Source organism: Mercenaria mercenaria, chromosome 11 (genome assembly GCF_021730395.1).
Source record: "Mercenaria mercenaria strain notata chromosome 11, MADL_Memer_1, whole genome shotgun sequence".
NCBI lineage: Eukaryota > Metazoa > Mollusca > Bivalvia > Venerida > Veneridae > Mercenaria > Mercenaria mercenaria.
In genome coordinates this window covers 77,115,542-77,134,125 of record NC_069371.1, presented here as the reverse complement: position 1 = coordinate 77,134,125, position 18,584 = coordinate 77,115,542, and the positions used below count along the sequence as shown (strand labels likewise).

The window sequence follows — 18,584 nt, the reverse complement described above, 5'->3', positions numbered from 1 at the left end:
AATAGCTAATTTATGTGGAAAGTTCTTGAAGTAATGCTTTACGATCCTGATTATCTATACAGAATTGATTACCGGCGTACACATGTGCGTACTATCTAATAAGTGTGAATGTATAAGCTATTTTGTAACATTAATGAAGCGTTCTACATCTCTCCGAGATAATTGAGCCGTGCCATGAGAAAATCAACATAGTGGGTTTGCAACCAGCATGGATCCAGACCAGACTGCGCATCCGCAGTCTGGTCAGGATCCATGCTGTTCGCTTTCAAAGCCTATTACAATTAGGGAAACCGTTAGTGAACAGCATGGATCCTGACCAGACTGCGCGGATGCGCAGGCTGGTCTGGATCTATGCTGGTCGCAAATGCACTATGTTTGTTTTCTCATGGCGCGGCTCAATTAAAGATTTTAAGGTTCGTGGTGACGGAATGCGCAAGATGCCCCTCCGAACATTATTTCATATACGGACGGGCATCTTGGTAGAGCAAACGACCTTTTGCAAGCGTACTGGATGGATTTCTTACATGAAAATCCCACATCCAAAGCTAAAGTTCAAGCTCATAGATGAAAAGGCAAAATAAAGGAAAAGGGCGTTTCAGTAAAACGACAAAGTAAAGGAGATTCGAGTCACTGCTTATGTTTGAAAAAGAAAAGTAAAAGGGTGATGCAATATGCTGCATAAGTTTGGATTATCTTAGTAAATGCGCAAGTTTCGAGAACTTAATAAGGAAATTGGGAGATGAAAACAACGCAAAATACTAGCAATGAAATTTTCATGAAATGCGCGTGTTTAAAAAGGACGAGAAAGAAAGACATGCTGTAAAGTTTAGAATAATATAATTGTTATTTTCTTCCAATTATTAAAACCTTACAGGTTCTCTATCCGCTTTTAACGTAAAATGTAAACATTACATTGCATAACATGTATACACTTTTTCAAAACTGACTGTAAGAGTAATGGTTCAGCTGAGCACCACTTTTGTGTAGGAGCCATCGACAATGCTTACAAGATTCCATGGAATTTGATATAAATGAAAGATACTTATTTCTATTGAAGAGCATTAACCTTACATTTTAATTTTCATGCTGAAATTGTACATGATTTTATTAATCCATTTTAAAAGAATTTTACTCCACCCTGCGTAATACTATAATGTGTATTATTATAACGACAAATACATTTGTCATACTGATTAAATTGTTGTATCTTGCCCAGACGTCATCCAGTCATTTATGAAAATGTCAAAGAAATGTTCTCGACGTAAAGATAAGATGTACATAAGAATTTTCTACAAGTTCAAATGGTAATTATGATACTGAGACTTTGCAACACTGTATGTGAGACGTTGTCACATAATCTCTGTTATCGTTGCGGCCTTGCAACATTTATGTAGCTTACATATGTGTATTTGTAACTAGTTCATTGTATCTTGCAAAATGCTGCAAATAGCTAATATATCTTCCACACATCAAACTCATCTTTTCAGTTATGAAACGTAGAATATATACGCTTAATTACACATAATATATGAATCAACAAGGTCATTCGAAGCGACACCGTAGCTTCATCGTTGAGGTATGTCACATGATATCGATGAGACTTGACTTACGTTGGAACGTAGTTCTCCTGGAGTGAGATTGTCGTCTGCCTGTGGAATTTACATTTTCACCTGTCCAATAGCGATTATTTCTTATCTTGTAAACATTGGATTAACCTTTTGATTTAGTTGTCAAAAATTATATAATTGAGTGTAAAATATGCTTAATTAAGGCAATCCGTTTATAAATAGTGATCGGGCCCACAGATGAAATTTGATTGTGAAAATGCATATCATGTTATTCTTTTATAATTAAATCAGAATTTTTACCGAGATGTCGTGACTAATTTATGAGCAAGTTTCATCAGTTTCAAGTAGTTAAAATGTAGTAAAATGACTAAAATAATATAGACAAGAGGGTCATGATGACCCTGGATCGCTCACCTGAGAAATATGAGCTACATGTTTCAAATGTCAAACTGATGATCTTTAGAAATTTTTTGGAAGATTTTCCGATGTACAATGAAGTAACTCCTGAGGCGGGGCCAGTTTTACCCCGGGGGTCATGGTTTGAAGAAAGTTTGTAGAAGTCTACTAGGCAATGTTACATATCAAATATCTAAGATCTAGGCCTTCTGGTTTATTTTTAGCAAATTTATGAAGATTTCCCTATGTACAATCAAGTAACCCCTGGGGCTGGGTCAATTTGACCCTGGGGGGTCATGATTTGAACAAATTTTGTAGAGGTCCACTAGGCAATGCTTCATGTCATATATCTAAGCTCTAGGCCTTCTGGTTTTTATTTAGAAAATTTTTGAAGATTTTCCTATGTTAAATCAAGTGACCCCTGGGGTGGGGTCAATTTTGACCCCGGAGGTCATGATTTGAACAAATTTTGTAGAGGTCTGCTAGGCAATGATACATGTCAAATATCTAAGATCTTCAGGTTTTTTTTTTTAAATTTTGAAGATTTTCCTATAGAAATCTATGTAAAATAAAGTGACCCCTGGGGCGGGGTCAATTTTGACCCCGGAGTCATGATTTGAAAAACTTTAGTAGAGGTCCTCAAGCATTACCTCAAATCAAATCAAATCAAATCAAAATTTATTTAAATATCTCCGACAATAAATAAATTTTGATTTGTTTTGAGGTAATGCTTCACACCAAATATCTAAGCTCTAGGGCATCTGGTTTTTGAGAAGATTTTTAAATTTTTTCCTTTCGGTTGCCATGGCAACCAGAGATCTGCATGGAATTCAATTCTTTGAAAAATTTTGTAGAGCTTCACCCAAGGAACATTCCTGTGAAGTTTGGATGAAATTGGCCTAGCGGTTTATGAGGAGATGTCGTTTAAAGTAAAAGTTTACGGACGGACGCCGGACGCCGGACGGTGAGTGATCAGAATAGCTCACCCTGAGCCTTTGGCTCTGGTGAGCTAAAAAATGTGGAAACTACACACACATTTTAAGCAAAAAATAATTTCTCTCAGATATCCATAAAAAGAGAGTATTCTGAAAGTGACTGATGGTACAAACGTTTTGACATAAGATTTTTGCAAGATATTCCAAAAATATTGTGCAGAAGGTAGTAAACGGTATAGTTGCAACGCTTTTGAAATAGTGCAGAGAATTTACATTAATCTTACATTCTTACCAATATCTAACTTTTATATTCACCCACTTTATCAATTTTCAGTGTCATATATACGTATATTCTATGTCAAACTTGGTGGAAATGAACATGAGATCTATCGTGCGGTGTTGCACCTCAAAATGGTAGCAACGCATTTTGGTAGTCACTACCAAAATTCGGCCGAGTTTTGGTAGTCACTACCAAAATGCGTTAAACTCAACGCAGTTTGGTAGTTTGCAAAAATGTAGTACCAAAATACGTTGGATATGTACACATCAAACGCAAAACGGTTTTAATAATGATCTCACGATTTACAAAAAGAATATTTTGTGACGAATGGACACTGTAATTTCAAAGAGAGTCATGATGGAACTTAGTCTCTCATCCGACCTGGGCCTTTTGACCTTGAAAATATAACGGCCCTAGATTCAGCCAAGCAGGATCGTTGGAACACATTCGAGAGAGGTCAATGCAACTCTAACATACATCGAAAGATATTGAAGGAACTTGGCACAACTGTTCACCACAATTTCGCATGGCCCTGGGACATATATTTTATTTTGTTAGGTTTAACGTCGCACCGACACAATTATAGCTCATATGGCGACTTTCTAGCTTTGATGGTGGAGAAAGATCCCAGGTGCTCCTCCGTGCATTAGTTCATCACGAGCGGGCACCTGGTTAGAACCATTGACCAGCTGGATGGCTTCTTCACATGAAGAATTCAACGCCCCGAGTGAGGCTCGAACACACATAAATGACGGGCAAGTGATTCGAAGTCATCGACCTTAACCACTCTACCACGGTGGCCCCTGACCCTGGGGCAGGTTTCGCAAACGCCCATAAGTAGGTACAGACTGTTTGCGATTAAAATTCAGGAGATTTACGAGAAAATATCTAGGTGGAGGACCCACGTGCCATCTTCACATTTATACTTCGTTTTACAGAAGTCAACATTTTTGTGCTTTAAAAAATCTAGGTGGACTATATCTGCGACAACACTAGCACATTAAAACAACAAAACAATACAATGTTATTGCATAGGAAGCGTCGTTTTAGGCCCCTTTTACACGCTCAGAGATCTACATTTTGGTTCTTTTTATAGGAAAACAACATCTCGGGAGGTGAACTCCGAACCCCCTCCCCCACTGTTTTTATAGGAGACATTCTCTCCTTTTATCTTTCTCTTTTGTACGTAATGTATAAATGAGCACAGCTCCTGATGTAGAAAAACACTACCAAAATACGTTCCATTCCACGATCCTTAACACATCATATGTACCCTTGCAACGCATTTTGTCGCTACCAAAACTCGGCCGAATTTTGGTAGTGACTACCAAAATGCATTGCTACCATTTTGAGGTGTAACAGTGCGGTCCAGTAGTCCAACTCGTGGACGGACCTTCAGAGGAGGTAACTAGACACGGATAGGGACTACCGGTCCAGGACATCCAGGGTGACAGTGGTGTTTAAACCAGTTAGAAGATATTCCAGATAAAGACATCTTCTTTTTTAAAAAAAGTCTACACTACATATCTATATCAACTTGGATGGCTTTTGTCAAAGATGGTGGTCGCTTCTATGATCGGATGGTACATGATTAAGATATCAACAATTTTTGCTTACGTCGATATGCTTTACATACCAAAACATGTATATAGTTAAATGTGTCCGTGTAGCAGTCCCGCATCTTTCAGTGAATTAAGATTCAAATATAACAGTTACTTCTGCGTTTGTTAATGTTCAAGTTAAGCAGTATACCTGTAAAAGACTTTCGTCAGGTAAACTGTGCTCAAGAGCTTTGTTTTTCTTTCATTATCGTGATTTTGTACCCGGCACCAGTTTATGTATAACTCCTGTTGAATAGTATTGTTCATTTAAGGACTTTGGAAAATGGTGTGCATAGACATTTCTTAAAGAAACAAGGATAAAGACCAATAAGGAATGGTCATGTTCCAAGAAAGCTGCCTGCCCAAAACAAAAGCGTACGCATGAATATTTAATTGAGTAACATTTACACAAGAATAATTATTATATTGACAAATTAAAACGATTAGAAAACACCTTTCAATGCGATTAGTTTCTAAAGAGGATAGGTCTAGGACTGGTCATCTCGGTGTGAGTATACTATGACTAGGGTATCATGCCACATGTCTACAGCGAGATATAGCAGTGAAGCAGAAATGTAAAGTTATGCATTTTGCTCACTTACGAAGTAGACTTAAGTCATGTGGATCTCAAAAAGCTAAACAAATGTTCATACATTCAACGCTTTCATCAAACTAATTTTGACATAAAAAAGCTAATTCAAACATGTCAAAATTGACAGATTGTTCAAATTATAATCTAGACCACTGCAATTTGTTCGAATTTGACACTGCATGAAGCGCCATACTGATATCACAAAAGAGAAAAACTTCATAGCGGCACTGGTAACCGTTTAATAAGTAATTAAGGGAAAATTATCAATATTCACTGCGTGACGTGTTCCACGTGACGAAAGTCTTGATTAGATTGAGCAGCGTTAAATTAAAAGAGGTTTCTTTCCACATCAGAACAAGCAAAACAAACGAAATGTTAAATTGGGAATTTCCTTTTGATTCCGCGTTGAGAAATCCTAATACGTAATCATTTTATATTAATTTGTAAACAAATTTAACATTTTCAAATAGAACTTAAAGGTACTAACCCACACATTTTAGGCGAAATTAATTTCTCTCAAAAATCCGTAAAAAGTGGGTAAAAAAGACTAGTGGTACAAAGTTATTGACATAAGATTTTTGCAAGATATTCTTATAAATAACCAAAACTATCGTGCAGAAGGTAGTAAACTGTTGCAACGCTTTTGAAATAGTGCAGAAAATTTACATTCTTCTTGCATTTGTACCAATATCTAACTTTTATTTTTATCCGCTTTATCATTTTCAGTGTCATATATACATTCTATGCCAAACTTGGTGGAAATCAACATATTGAAAAATATAATCCAAACTGTGGGCGAGTAGCTTTAAGTAGGTATAAATGCAATATGCAGGTCATTATTGACTATAATAATTCTGTATCTTACGCAAACACCGTTATCGGTATGTACAAGACGCCAACGCAATGTTTACATTCTCTCTAAATTATTTTCTTAATAAGAGTTTAATTCCCGTTTTTGAATTTATACAAACACAATTCCAGTTGTTTTGAAAGGAATGCAAATAGATCTATTTTATTCACATTACTATGTCTTCATTTTGGTTAGCCACTTATTAGCTTAGTCGTTAAAGTAAATTAAACTATTTAGCAGAAGAAACTGGACTCTTGTTTACAATAGATAGAGACGCCCGTCCTTCTCTATATATTCACATATCGACGCCCCAGAATTAGAAGGGCGTAAGTGGAAAATCATAGTTTTCGGCAAAATGAAAAAAACTGTCTATGACACATACGCCCTTCTAATTTTAAGGGCGTAAGTGGACTTTTCTGGTACAACAATTAAGTGTAGATACGCCCTTCTATTACTGGGATTCTGAAAAACTTTTCACTTACGCCCTTTTATTATTGTTGAATTTGGTCAACACAGCAGTTTGTGACAAATTTTTTTTTACAGAATTATGCCCCTTGGTGTGTAGTTTCAAAAAATGTATGATTCATAAAAGGGCGTAACTAACACTTACGCCCTTCTTATTCTGGGGCGTCGATATCTTGGTAAATCAGTTTTAAATCCTGCAGCAATCATATTTCTCTATCAAAAAGAAACTGACTGATGTTTCAAACAATTGCAACGCTTGGTTTATATCTGTTTTCAGCAACCATGTATTAAATAATATTTACATTCACTGTATATTTTGTATGAAAAAGGCGTTGTGTTTTTTTTTTTTCGTGTAAACAACATTAGCGTAACGATATCAAAGATGGTCCTTTCCTCGATCTGACGTAATTTACAATAAAAAAAACAACCAAAAAACAAAAGCAAAAACCCCAACCCAACAACATTAGGGGCCAAAATGGCGTCGTTCGAAAAAATGCTTTCGAAATTGGACACCAAAATTTCAAAAAGAACTATAAATTACTGTAGAAACATTTCTTTTTATGAATGAAAGTCACGTGACGTTTGTAAATACTAGTTATCGTAAAAATCATGCTATCCGCGTACAACAACAACAACAAAGTTCGGCTGCAAAATGGCACAATCGGGAACAATCTGCTAGCTTCGCCGTGGTTTTGGGGACTGGAGGGTAATTGATCATATGAAAAGTTTGATGGCCATGTTACACAATATTTGCTGCAATCCTTAAGCAATGGGGAGAGAATATATGGAGGAAATTTCAACAGCCAAATCCAGGTGTGTAGCACGAAGTGTAGTTCATGTCGTAAAAAGTAGTTATATATACCATTTTTTCTAACACTGTTGTTTCAAGTATGTCGTCTTATAATCGAAATAACAAGTTCCCAAGTGTGCAAGTTTTTCGTTCTTATGCGAAACAATATATTGCTCTGGCCTACGGCCTTCATGATATAGTTTTACGCATAAGAAATTAAAACACGGGTTATTCTATGACAAACCACACTTGAGAACTTATAATTTCTTAAATTTAATGCTATTTTTGTGCGTTTATGCGGGTATTAACAACATTGTGACTTCTTGCAAATCATCCAAGAATCGCTAGCGCGATTCATGCATTTGCAAGAAGTCCCAATGCGGTTTATGTCTGTATAAACGCACAAATATAGCGTTCAATTTTTAGACATTACAAATGAATTTGTTCAGTCCAAGAAATTAAACTGTTATGACTTTACTTGACTTCACGTCTTCTTAAATATTATTTTAGACAGTCACTTATCGCATTCCGGTCTCAAGATAGAGATGGGAAAAAGGTTGCCTTTAGCCTAGTTTAGGACTAACAGAACAATTCTATCGGGACTTGTTTTCACCTTTCTTACAACTTCCAGATTCCATAGATTCCATTTAGGTAATTTCGTATGTCCCGGATTTTTAAAAATGGCGCAAAAAAGAATAAAGTGAAAACTCGGATAAACAGTCAGTTATACTGTTGTTTTCTCGTCGTCTGCAGGGCTTTTCATCCTTATATAACAGAGGCCTGTATAAGGCCTCTTCCCAATCCAAAAATATACTATTTTTTCCCAACTGTGACAGAGATATTTCCCAAAATGCAAGGTAAGATTTCCAAAAATCATGCCAACAGATGGTTAAGATTTTGTTTACATTTTAATTTTTCCAGAGGAAGCATTTGTCTGGTTGCACTTTACCCTATCAGTGCACAGAACCATGTGTGGCACATTACATGTCTAATCTGTTATGTTTCATGGCCTGGATTTTAGTCCGTGTTTCAGGGAAGATAAATTTAATTCGTCTTTCGATGTTTACTTCTGGTTGATTACTTTTCCCAAAATAGACAATTATCGCGCATAAATTTCCCAATTTGAAAGGCCAAGGCCTCTTCCCTATTTCCTGATGAAAAGCCCTGGTCTGGGATCATGGAACCCATTAAAGGTTATGGTACGTTTCATTACCTCTCATGAACACACTCAATCAAACCGAGTCTCCTATTATTTCGCTGCTTAGTAGCGTTATAGAACTACGCGTTCGAAAGATCTTCTTATGGATTTTGTAAATGTACCTTGAAATTCAGATATGTTTTATTCGTAAATCTGCAACAGTGTTGATTGTAACACATTGAATATTATGAACTCAGGAAATGAATCACAGTAATTCTATATTGAGGCGTGATTTATGAACCAGTGCCCTGTCGAAAGTCACATATGTCATAATGTAAATGTACACGAAATTGTTCTTAGAAGAAATAACGTTTTTGTAACACATTGATCAGCTTTTAGCTTGACTGGAGATTGATTATCAATATTAAACTCGTCGGGGTACTTAATTTTGCATCTCATGCGCGCGCGTGCATGCGTGCGTGTGGAGATGAGTTGAGGTTCGTAGCCGTGTGGTTAAAGTTGCTGACTTTGAATAACCTGTCACTCGCCGCTGTAGGTCCGAAATCTTGCTTGGGGCGTAGTATTCATTTATGTGTGAACATCTGAACTCAGCGAGAGATGATCTACACATCCCGTTGTATTCTAATTAGTTTAAACATATTTTATTGCTTATATATACATGAATATATACAGAGGCAAGGCATTTACGATATATTGAAAAGCAAAAGGGTTGGGCCCAAGTTCTTACAACATTAGCGATCGGCCCTTCCCTACCTTCCCTTGTATTCTAATTGGCACTAGTACAGAGTGATGCCCCCAGCAGTGATTAATGCGGTGGACAAGGCTACGTTCTTCCTACTCCGATGTGACTGATACAGTTGATCACGAATCTCTCTTTAACATGTATATATATATATATATAGTGACAACACCATAGAAAATTGTTTCTTTTATTATGGGTCAACGAATATTTTAAGGACAAGAAAAGATCAGACGATTCTTTTGAATAGTGGTTTCGAACTGATGTTAAGAAGGCGAAGAAAGTCGTTATATTAATTGATACATTAGCCTTTTCACAAAAAAGCTATTGCATACAAGCAAAAAAATCTTAACATAATAAAAATCAACATTTTCTAGTTTTTTCTTTTGGCATTATTTATATAAATATCCTGCTATATAATCTATTTGTATTGGGTAAAGTTGCGGGAATTATCTATCTGTCTCTTTATAGTGCCTCGCACCTCCCAGTATGAAATGTAGGGTGCGTCTATTCATGGAAATTGGGATGCTTCAAATAATTTGAGCTGACATTGGCTTGAGGATGACTAACGGTCTGTCTAACCTGATAGATGCTTCAGGTCGGTGGGGTGCTACACCTCCTCCATATTCTGGAGTTGTCGACCATCAAATAAAGCGTTAACAAACATATGTCTAGTTTTGTTTCTGAAATAAACAGAAGATCAAACATATTCTTTGAAAGAAGGTTCTGAATTGGATTGAAATTATTTCTTAGACTATGTACGTTAAGGATTACACTTATAAATCTGTTTTCCTAATGTCATATTAATGTCGGAAAATTCCTTTTGCAAACCTATCTATTTGTAAGTTAATTTAAGTCTGTTCCACTGATCTGTTTAGAAATAATATATTGTATAAACGTGTGGATAATAACCATAACTGCCAGCGTACGTGTCAATTTTTAATTTCAGTTACTTCCCCTAGCTACTCTCTAAATGGATTTGCTATCTGATTCTGAGAAGTATTTATCTGTTACTGAACGATATTTCACACAGAAATATTACAAAAGTAAGTACATTTACTTAAATGCTAATGAACATCTTGACCAATGTCCGCTATATTTTCGAGTTTTAGAGAAATTTTGTTTTGTCTTTAGTTTTCGCGAGTTGTAGACCGTTTCGGATATGCAAATATTTGGATGTATCTACGAAAAGGTTACACCGGACCATATTTTGAAACTGTAAACCAGTCATTTTTAGCTCATCTGATTTTTTGAAAAAAATGATGAGTTATTGTCATCACTTGATTAGCGTCGGCGTCAGCTGACCCTGTACAACAAGAAACATAACTCCATCCTGCTTTTTGCAAGATTTATGGCCCCTTTTGTACTTAGAAAATATCAGATTTCTTGGTTAAGTTTTATGTTTAGGTCACTTTTCTCCAAAACTCTCAAAGCTATTGCTTTAAAACTTGGAACAGTTGTTCACCATCATAAGCTGACCCTGTACATCGAGAAACCTAACTCCATCCTGCTTTTTGCAAGAATTATTGCCCCTTTTGGACTTAGAAAATCAGTTTTCTTGGTTAAGTTTTATGTTTAGGTCAGCTTTTCTCCTAAACTATCAAAACTATGCTTTTAAACTTGCAACACTTGTTCACCATCATAAGCTGACCCTGTATGTGTACAGCAAGAAACATAACTCCATCCTGCTTTTTGCAAGATTTATGGCCCCATTTGGACTTAGAAAATATCAGATTTCTTGGTTAAGTTTTATGTTTAGGTCAACTTTTTCTCTTAAACTATCAAAGCTATTGCTTTGAAACTTGCAACACTTGTTTACCATCATAAGCTGACCCTGTACATCAAGAAACGTAACTCCATCCTGCTTTTTGCAATATCTATTGCCCCTTTTGGACTTAGAAAATCAGTTTTCTTGGTTGAGTATTATGTTTAAGTCAGCTTTTCCCATAAACTATCAAAGCTATTGCTTTAAAACTTGGAACAGTTTTTCACCATCATAAGCGGATGCTGTACATCAAGAAACATGACTATTTCCTGCTTGAATGATGGCCCTTTTTAGACTTAGAAAATCATGGGTAGGACAATATTTCTATTATACCAAAAAAATCAGATGAGCGTCAGCACCCGCAAGGCGGTGCTCTTGTTATAGAGAATGTATAAGCCTACTAGATATAACCTCCACCTGTGATCCGCATTGTCTAACTAAATATATGGATTTAAAAATCGCCGCGGAAGGTTCACCACAGAAAAGGTCCTTCCTGTGTTTTATGTGGAAGAGAGATATTGACCTGTGCAAAAATTATCACAATATTGTGACTCGCATACAATTAGTTGAACTAGGAAGTGTCTAGCCGTCTGGTAACTGGATGCCTAGCCTGTGTTCTTGTAGTCCAACTAAATTGATACGCTCCTAGGAAATATTGAGTTATTGTTCTTATGGGCAATATCTCCACTCGGGTAAAACACTCAAAAGACCAAAATAGTGGAGGAAATTTCCGATGAAATTGTCATTGCTGCCAATTTGGGTTTAAATGCTGATTTTATTGCGAATATGATACCTCATTGTTTTATGTAAAAAATTTCAAATAATTTCCAAAGTTACGAATTTTCTGATGATTTAAACATATGTATGTACTGTACTGTACATGATTAACGTTTACCGCGTCTACATGGCAAAATGCGCAAGTGATAAAACAAATAACTTTACATGAAGGAGTACTAGCTGTGATTTATCCACCATTATTTTGGTCCTTCGAAGTTTTGACGGTTAGTTTGCCCATCACGTATATTAAACAATCTAATACCGTCAAATTATTTTGACTAGCGTTCTAGTAACTGGATGCCTAGCCTATTGGCTAAGATTTTTTTTGCCATTTGTTTATAGATAGTGTAATAAATAGACAATAATGTCGTCAGATATTACATGAGTGTCTTTTCACACTGAATTTATTAAACAAGTTGAATAAAATAAAATGCGAGGCTCTACTGAGCATTTTATCAGTTTTACTCAACTCGTTGAATAATTCAATGTTGAAAGACACGAGTGTAATATTCTTGTTATCACATGTAAGTTTTTCCTGCTGAAACATCAAACTTTTGTCTTTCTGTAAAGTTTACATACCATAGACCAAGTCAAGTCAATTCGACCAACGTTTCCTACACTTGAATTAAACGCTGTCAACGTCAAAGCGTTATTACACTAGTGTATTATCTAATTTATGTAATTGCTTTTTTTCACTCCCACGATGTCAAACCTAATAATTTATTAAATTAATTTATCATACAGGGACTACCTTAGCCTGGAAAATTAGATAAATTTATTTATCATACAGGGACTTACCTTAGCCTGGAAAATTAGATAAATCAATTTATCATACAGGGACTACTACCTTAGCCTGGAAAATTAGATACATCAATTTATCATAGAGGGACTACTACCTTAGCCTGGAAAATTAGATAAATCAATTTATCATACAGGGACTACCTTAGCCTGGAAAATTAGATAAATCAATTTTTCATACAGAGACTTACCTTAGCTCGAAAATTAGATAAATCAATTTCATACAGGATACCTAGCCTGGAATAGAATCAATTTTTCTTACAGACTCTTAGCTCGAATAGATAAATCAATTATCTACAGGAACTTAGCGGAAAATTTGATAAATTAATTATCATACAGGGACTCCCTTAGCATACAGGGACTATCTTAGCTCGAAAATTAGATAAATTAATTTATCATAAGGGACTACCTTAGCCTGGAAAATTAAGGAGAAGTGACTTCTGCCACCTGGAGAAATAGGGAGAAGTTTTGAAATTTAGGGAGAAGTTTGGCAAATGTGAGACAGCACATTGCTTAGTAATACACACATTAGAAAACAATGACATTATTTCAACAGTACATAAATCATTGACAACTTGACACTGTAAGACTTTTGTCAAGCAGTCAGTACTTAACATTTCCTGCATCAAAAATTTTGAAACGATTTTTATTGGGTCAGATTTTGACTCAAAACCATGATCATTGGATAAGGCATCTTCTAATTAGGAAATAAAGTACTGACACTTCGTGCTTTGCAAAGAAATTCATTCAATTTTTGTTGTTGTTGAATATTTAGGGCTCTGATTTTGTTTGCTTTTGGTCATCTTTAAAGTTTAATTATTATTCTTTTTCCTTTAATCATTGTTTAGTGCAATCACATCAATTGAAAACAAGACCAGTCTGATTGTCAAATGTAATTAATTGGCTGCAGGGCTATTAGCAGTCAATTTAGCTGTGTCAACCTGAAATTGAGTGATCATCTTGCATTGTCATGGGCACATTCCGCCGTGTTTGCCTCCTGGTGACATTTTGTGTATTGCATGTTGTGTTTACAAGTGTTACATAACCGAGACGTATGATCTCAGTGCCGATTATTTTTTCTTTCATCCAGTTTTTAGGGCATTTGGAACTTCACTTTTCTGGGCGGGAAGGGTGATATGAAATATTTCAAGGCAAAGTTATCGCCCAAAATGCAGTCCCTGTTAACGGGGTGACTGTGCTGAACTTGACTTTGTAACTTGAGCTTACAGTGTACAGAGTTATGTCCCTTTTTCAGCGGAAAAAATTGCTAGTAAAGTTTTTGTATGTAAGCTTGTCCTATGATGAAGGGTGTAAACATCACTCTACCAAGTTATCTCAAATTATGTTGAACCTTTCAATGTAAGTTTTAAATATAAACATTGGATATTTTATATCAGTTTAGGGAAGTTTTCTAATTTATATTCTTTTTTGTTGGATTTAACGTTATGTCGACACAGTGTTAGGACATAAGGTGACTTTGCTGCTTGCAGCTTTTAATGGTGGAGGGAGACCCCCAGGTGCCCTCTGTCCTTCATTTCATCTAGCGGGCACCTTGATAGAACCACAGACCTTCCGTAAGCCAGCTGGTTGGCTTCCTTGCACAAGGACTTCAACGTCCCAAGTGACGCTCGAATGCACATTGGTGAGGGGCAAGTGATTTGAAGTCATCGACCGTAACCACCCTGCCACGCAGGCTCTGTTTTCTAATTAGGAATATAACCCTTTATTAGCTATAAAATGCCTGATGTAATAATTTTCAGTTTTGAATAAATATGTCTACTTATGGTAACGTTATATAGTACTTGATGATTCCTAACTTAAAAAGTGTATACTTTTATTTACAGATCTGAAACATGAAGGAGAAGATGTGTGTGTTCTTGTACATTCCAACAAGTAAGTAGGGGATGTAACCTTGGTAGTCTTATATCCTTGCTGATGTGTAGGTGTTCCCTCTCTTGCATCGTCAAATTGATATTACCATTGAAAAATCAAAAGTTTTTCAATCAAAGAAAAAAAAGCTATATCTGAAATAAGGTAACCTTCTATCTTCTACAAGGAAAATGGTAGAATTTCCTCCTAAATAAAGCTAACAATTTCCATCATTTCTATCTTTGCCAAACAGTTTAAAGTTTTATTTAATATACTCATTATGAGAAAACATAAATTTACGTTATAGTATACTGTTGTTGAAAAATATTTTTCTATTAAACCTTTAGCCTGCTGGTTGCCTTTGAGACCAGTGCAGACCAAATATGTCGCTTTTCAGTCAGTAACTTTAAACCTTTATAATGCTAGTAAAATTGTCGTCTGCTTGAAATTTGTTGCTAAAAATGTAGTTAATTCATATTTGCTCCAAAATTTGAAGAAAATGTCTAGCAAACAGCTTGGAACCTGATCAGACGCCGATTTAATCGGCGTCTGATCTGGTTCCAAGCTGTTTGCAAAGGCTGTTAAAATCGCCTGCAGCAGGCTAAGGGTTAAAGTGAACACCCCTTCGAATAATAAAATGGTATTGCCCTAATTGAATAATAGACCAGTCCATTTTATAAATTTAGTAGGGTAAAGGTTAACAGGTTAAAAATAATTTTGCTTCCTCACAAATTTTTACTTCTTTCTGTATGTAAAAGGTAAAAGCTCTTTCGCACTGTTACTTCTTGCAAGTAAGGGTTTCTGTAAACAAAAGATTGTCTAAAGCAACAAGGTCTAAAGTATTTTAATTTTGATATTTGTAACCAATGCATTTGAAGAGAGATTCTGTCTGGTAGTCAAAAATTGTATCAGCATATATCAGTTAACCCTTATCATGCTGGACACAATTTATTCTGCCTTTGCGACCAGTGTAAATCATGATCAGCCAACACATCCTTACAGTCTGATCATGATCTGCACTGTTCACTATTCAGTCAGTATCTTTTTGGTAAGCACCCCATTTAACAGTTAATGGTACTGTCCAAATTGGAAGATGGACAGTTCATTATAGAAATTTAGCAAGGTAATGGTTAAACTACTGTTTAGATTTTGATCAAACTTCACAACAATGAATGGTACATGTATGAAGTGTAGTTGTACATATTGATCAGGATAGATTACAGTGTTTCTATCATGCAGAATACGCATAAATGGCCAAAAAGAATTATGCATTTTAAGAAAAAACACACACACCCAAAATGGTTAGATTGTGATGTTTTTTTTAGTTTTTCTACATTTTGCTGCAAAATTGCATTGAAATTGTCATCTTCTATCATAATCTGACCAAACAAGCCCATTTTTTATAGGGGTGAAGACAAAACACTGACCAGACCACTCAAATCAACAGACTACTGACCAGTCAGTTAACAGATTTTGCAGACCACTGGTTTACTGACCAGATAAGATAACATGTTAGACACCACTTTGGTTGCAGTTCAAATAACCAGTGAAATTTTAAAAGCACTTTACTGTCATAATTTTAAAGGTCCATTACTAAGGGAAAGTGAGTTGGCATTTTTTTTCATAGCCAGTGCATAGACTTCTGCAAGACACTAAATAATGAAGATTGGCGGGTCAAAATTTACAGAAGGTCTTTGGAACTCAAAGAAATGTATGTGTATTATGTTGAAATTTCAATGAATCGACAGAATGACCCCCCCAGGTCTTTTTAACTTTCTTCATACTTCATAGAAAAATAATTGTACATATACTGCGATTTATTTCGAATTTCTACATACCAACTTTCATTTTCCAATAAAATGAAACAGTTTCTGTGCTTTTTAAAAGAAATTAAAATGTTCACTTTCCTTAGTATTGGACCTTTAATATTGTTTAAAAGTTATGATTATAGTGGCTTAGAAGTCTTTTCTTAATGGAGACATTATAATTAAGACACATGTTTATCACATTTGGAAGTAAAATGAAAATGACATGTAATATTTTGTAGTTTTGACTACTTTTAATACCTATTGCAAATTTCTGATCTAATTCAGTAATTGTCATAAATTGTTTGACCCTAGAAATGTAATTTATATTATTTAACATTAAAAACTCAAGATTTGTTACTTCCAAAATAAGTAGGAGATTTTCTATACATGCAGAAGTACAGTATATGTGAAATAAATGTATAGCAGTTTTTGTTTTCTGTTTGAAATAATGTACACTCTAGTGGTGCTAAATTAATTCCCTCGGAGAAAGAAAAAATGGGAGCAAAACTTAAAGGTTTTGTAGCACCTATCTGAATGAGATTTTTTCAGAGTTAAAGTTAACTTGTCGAAGTAAAGACGGGCTGCTAAAGAAATTTGTTCATAGTTGGGATATCTTCTTTTTAGGTCACCTGTCATATTGTGACAAGGTGAGCTTTTGTGGTCGTCCATCCGTTGTCTGTCCACAATTTCTTGTGAACACATAAGAGACCACATTTCACAATCGATTTAGATCAAACTTGCACACAACTTTTATTATGCCCCCCTTTGAAGAAGGAGGGGTATATTGTTTTGCAGATGTCGGTCAGCTGGTCTGTATGTAGACCAATCCGTTTCCGGATGATAACTCGAGAGAGCTTGGGCCTAGGATCATGAAAGTTGATAGGAAGGTTGGTCATTACCTGCAGATGATCCCTATTGATTTTGAGTTCATTTGGTCAAAGTTCAAGGTCAGATTGGCCAGGAAAAGTTAAAACGGTTTCTGGACGATAACTTGAGAACGCTTGGGCCAAGGGTCATGAAAGATGATTGAGAGGTTCATCATGACCAGCAGATGACCCCTATTGATTTTAAGGTCAGTAGGTCCCCTATTGATTTTGAGATCTGTATGTCAAAGGTCAAGGTCACAGTGACCCTGAACAGTTAAACGGTTTCCGGATGATAACTCAAGAACGCTTGGGTCTAGGATCATGAAAGTTGATAGGGAGGTTGGTCATGACCAGCAGATGACCCCTATTGATTTTGAAGTCAGTATGTCAAAGTTCAAGGTCACAGTGACCCGGAACAGTTAAACAGTTTCTGGATTATAACTCAACAACAAAGATTGCTTGGGCCTAGGATCGTGAAAGTTGATAGGGAGCTTGGTTATGACCAGCAGAAGACCCCTACTGATTTTGAGGTCAGTAGATCAAAGGTCAAAGTCACAGTGACCAGGAACAGTAAAACAGTTTCCGGGTGATAACTCAAGAACGCTTGGGCCTAGGATCAGGAAAATTGATAGGGAGATTGATCATGACCAGCAGATGACCCCTATTGATTTTGAGTTCATTTGGTCAAAGTTCAAGGTCAGATTGGCCAGGAACAGTTAAACGGTTTCTGGATGATAACTTGAGAACGCTTGGGCCAAGGGTCATGAAAGATGATAGAGAGGTTCATCATGACCAGCAGATGACCCCTATTGATTTTAAGGTCAGTAGGTCAAAGGTCAAGGTTACAATGACCTGGAACATTTAAACCGTTTCAAGACAATAACTTTAGAACGCTTGGGCCTAGGATCATGGAACTTGATAGGGAGGTTGGTCATGACCTGTAGATGACCCCTATAGATTTTGAGGTCTGTAGGTTAAAGGTCAAGGTCACATTGACCCGGAACAGTTTAACCATTTCCGGACGATACCTTGAGAACGCTTGAGGCTAGGATCACTAAACTCAAGGTCACATTGTCCTGGAACAGTTAAACGGTTTCCGGATGATAACTCAAGAATGCTTGGGCATAGGATCATGAAAGTTGATAGGGAGGTTGATCATGACCAGCAGATGACCCCTATTGATTTTGAGGTCAATAGGTCAAATGTCACATTGACCCAGAACAGTAGAACTTTCGTTTGCAGTGAGCAAATAATTTCTGTTCTTTGTGCAATTACTGAATGCATCAAGGGGGGCATTTTGTGTTCGACGAGCTCTTGTCTGCATAA

The 18,584-nt window shown here is 36.1% G+C and overlaps 1 protein-coding gene across 1 annotated transcript in view; it reads left to right on the top strand.

Annotated features, from left to right (window-relative positions):
- Positions 1-10,322: 10,322 nt before the first annotated feature.
- LOC123532380 (protein Abitram-like) overlaps positions 10,323-18,584 on the top strand; it is a 53,058-nt gene continuing 44,796 nt past the window's right edge. The window contains exons 1-2 of the mRNA XM_045313803.2: positions 10,323-10,421; positions 14,560-14,608. Coding sequence (XP_045169738.1) covers positions 10,349-10,421; positions 14,560-14,608 — 122 coding nt within the window. The 5' untranslated portion in view covers positions 10,323-10,348. The remainder of the gene's footprint in view (positions 10,422-14,559; positions 14,609-18,584) is intronic.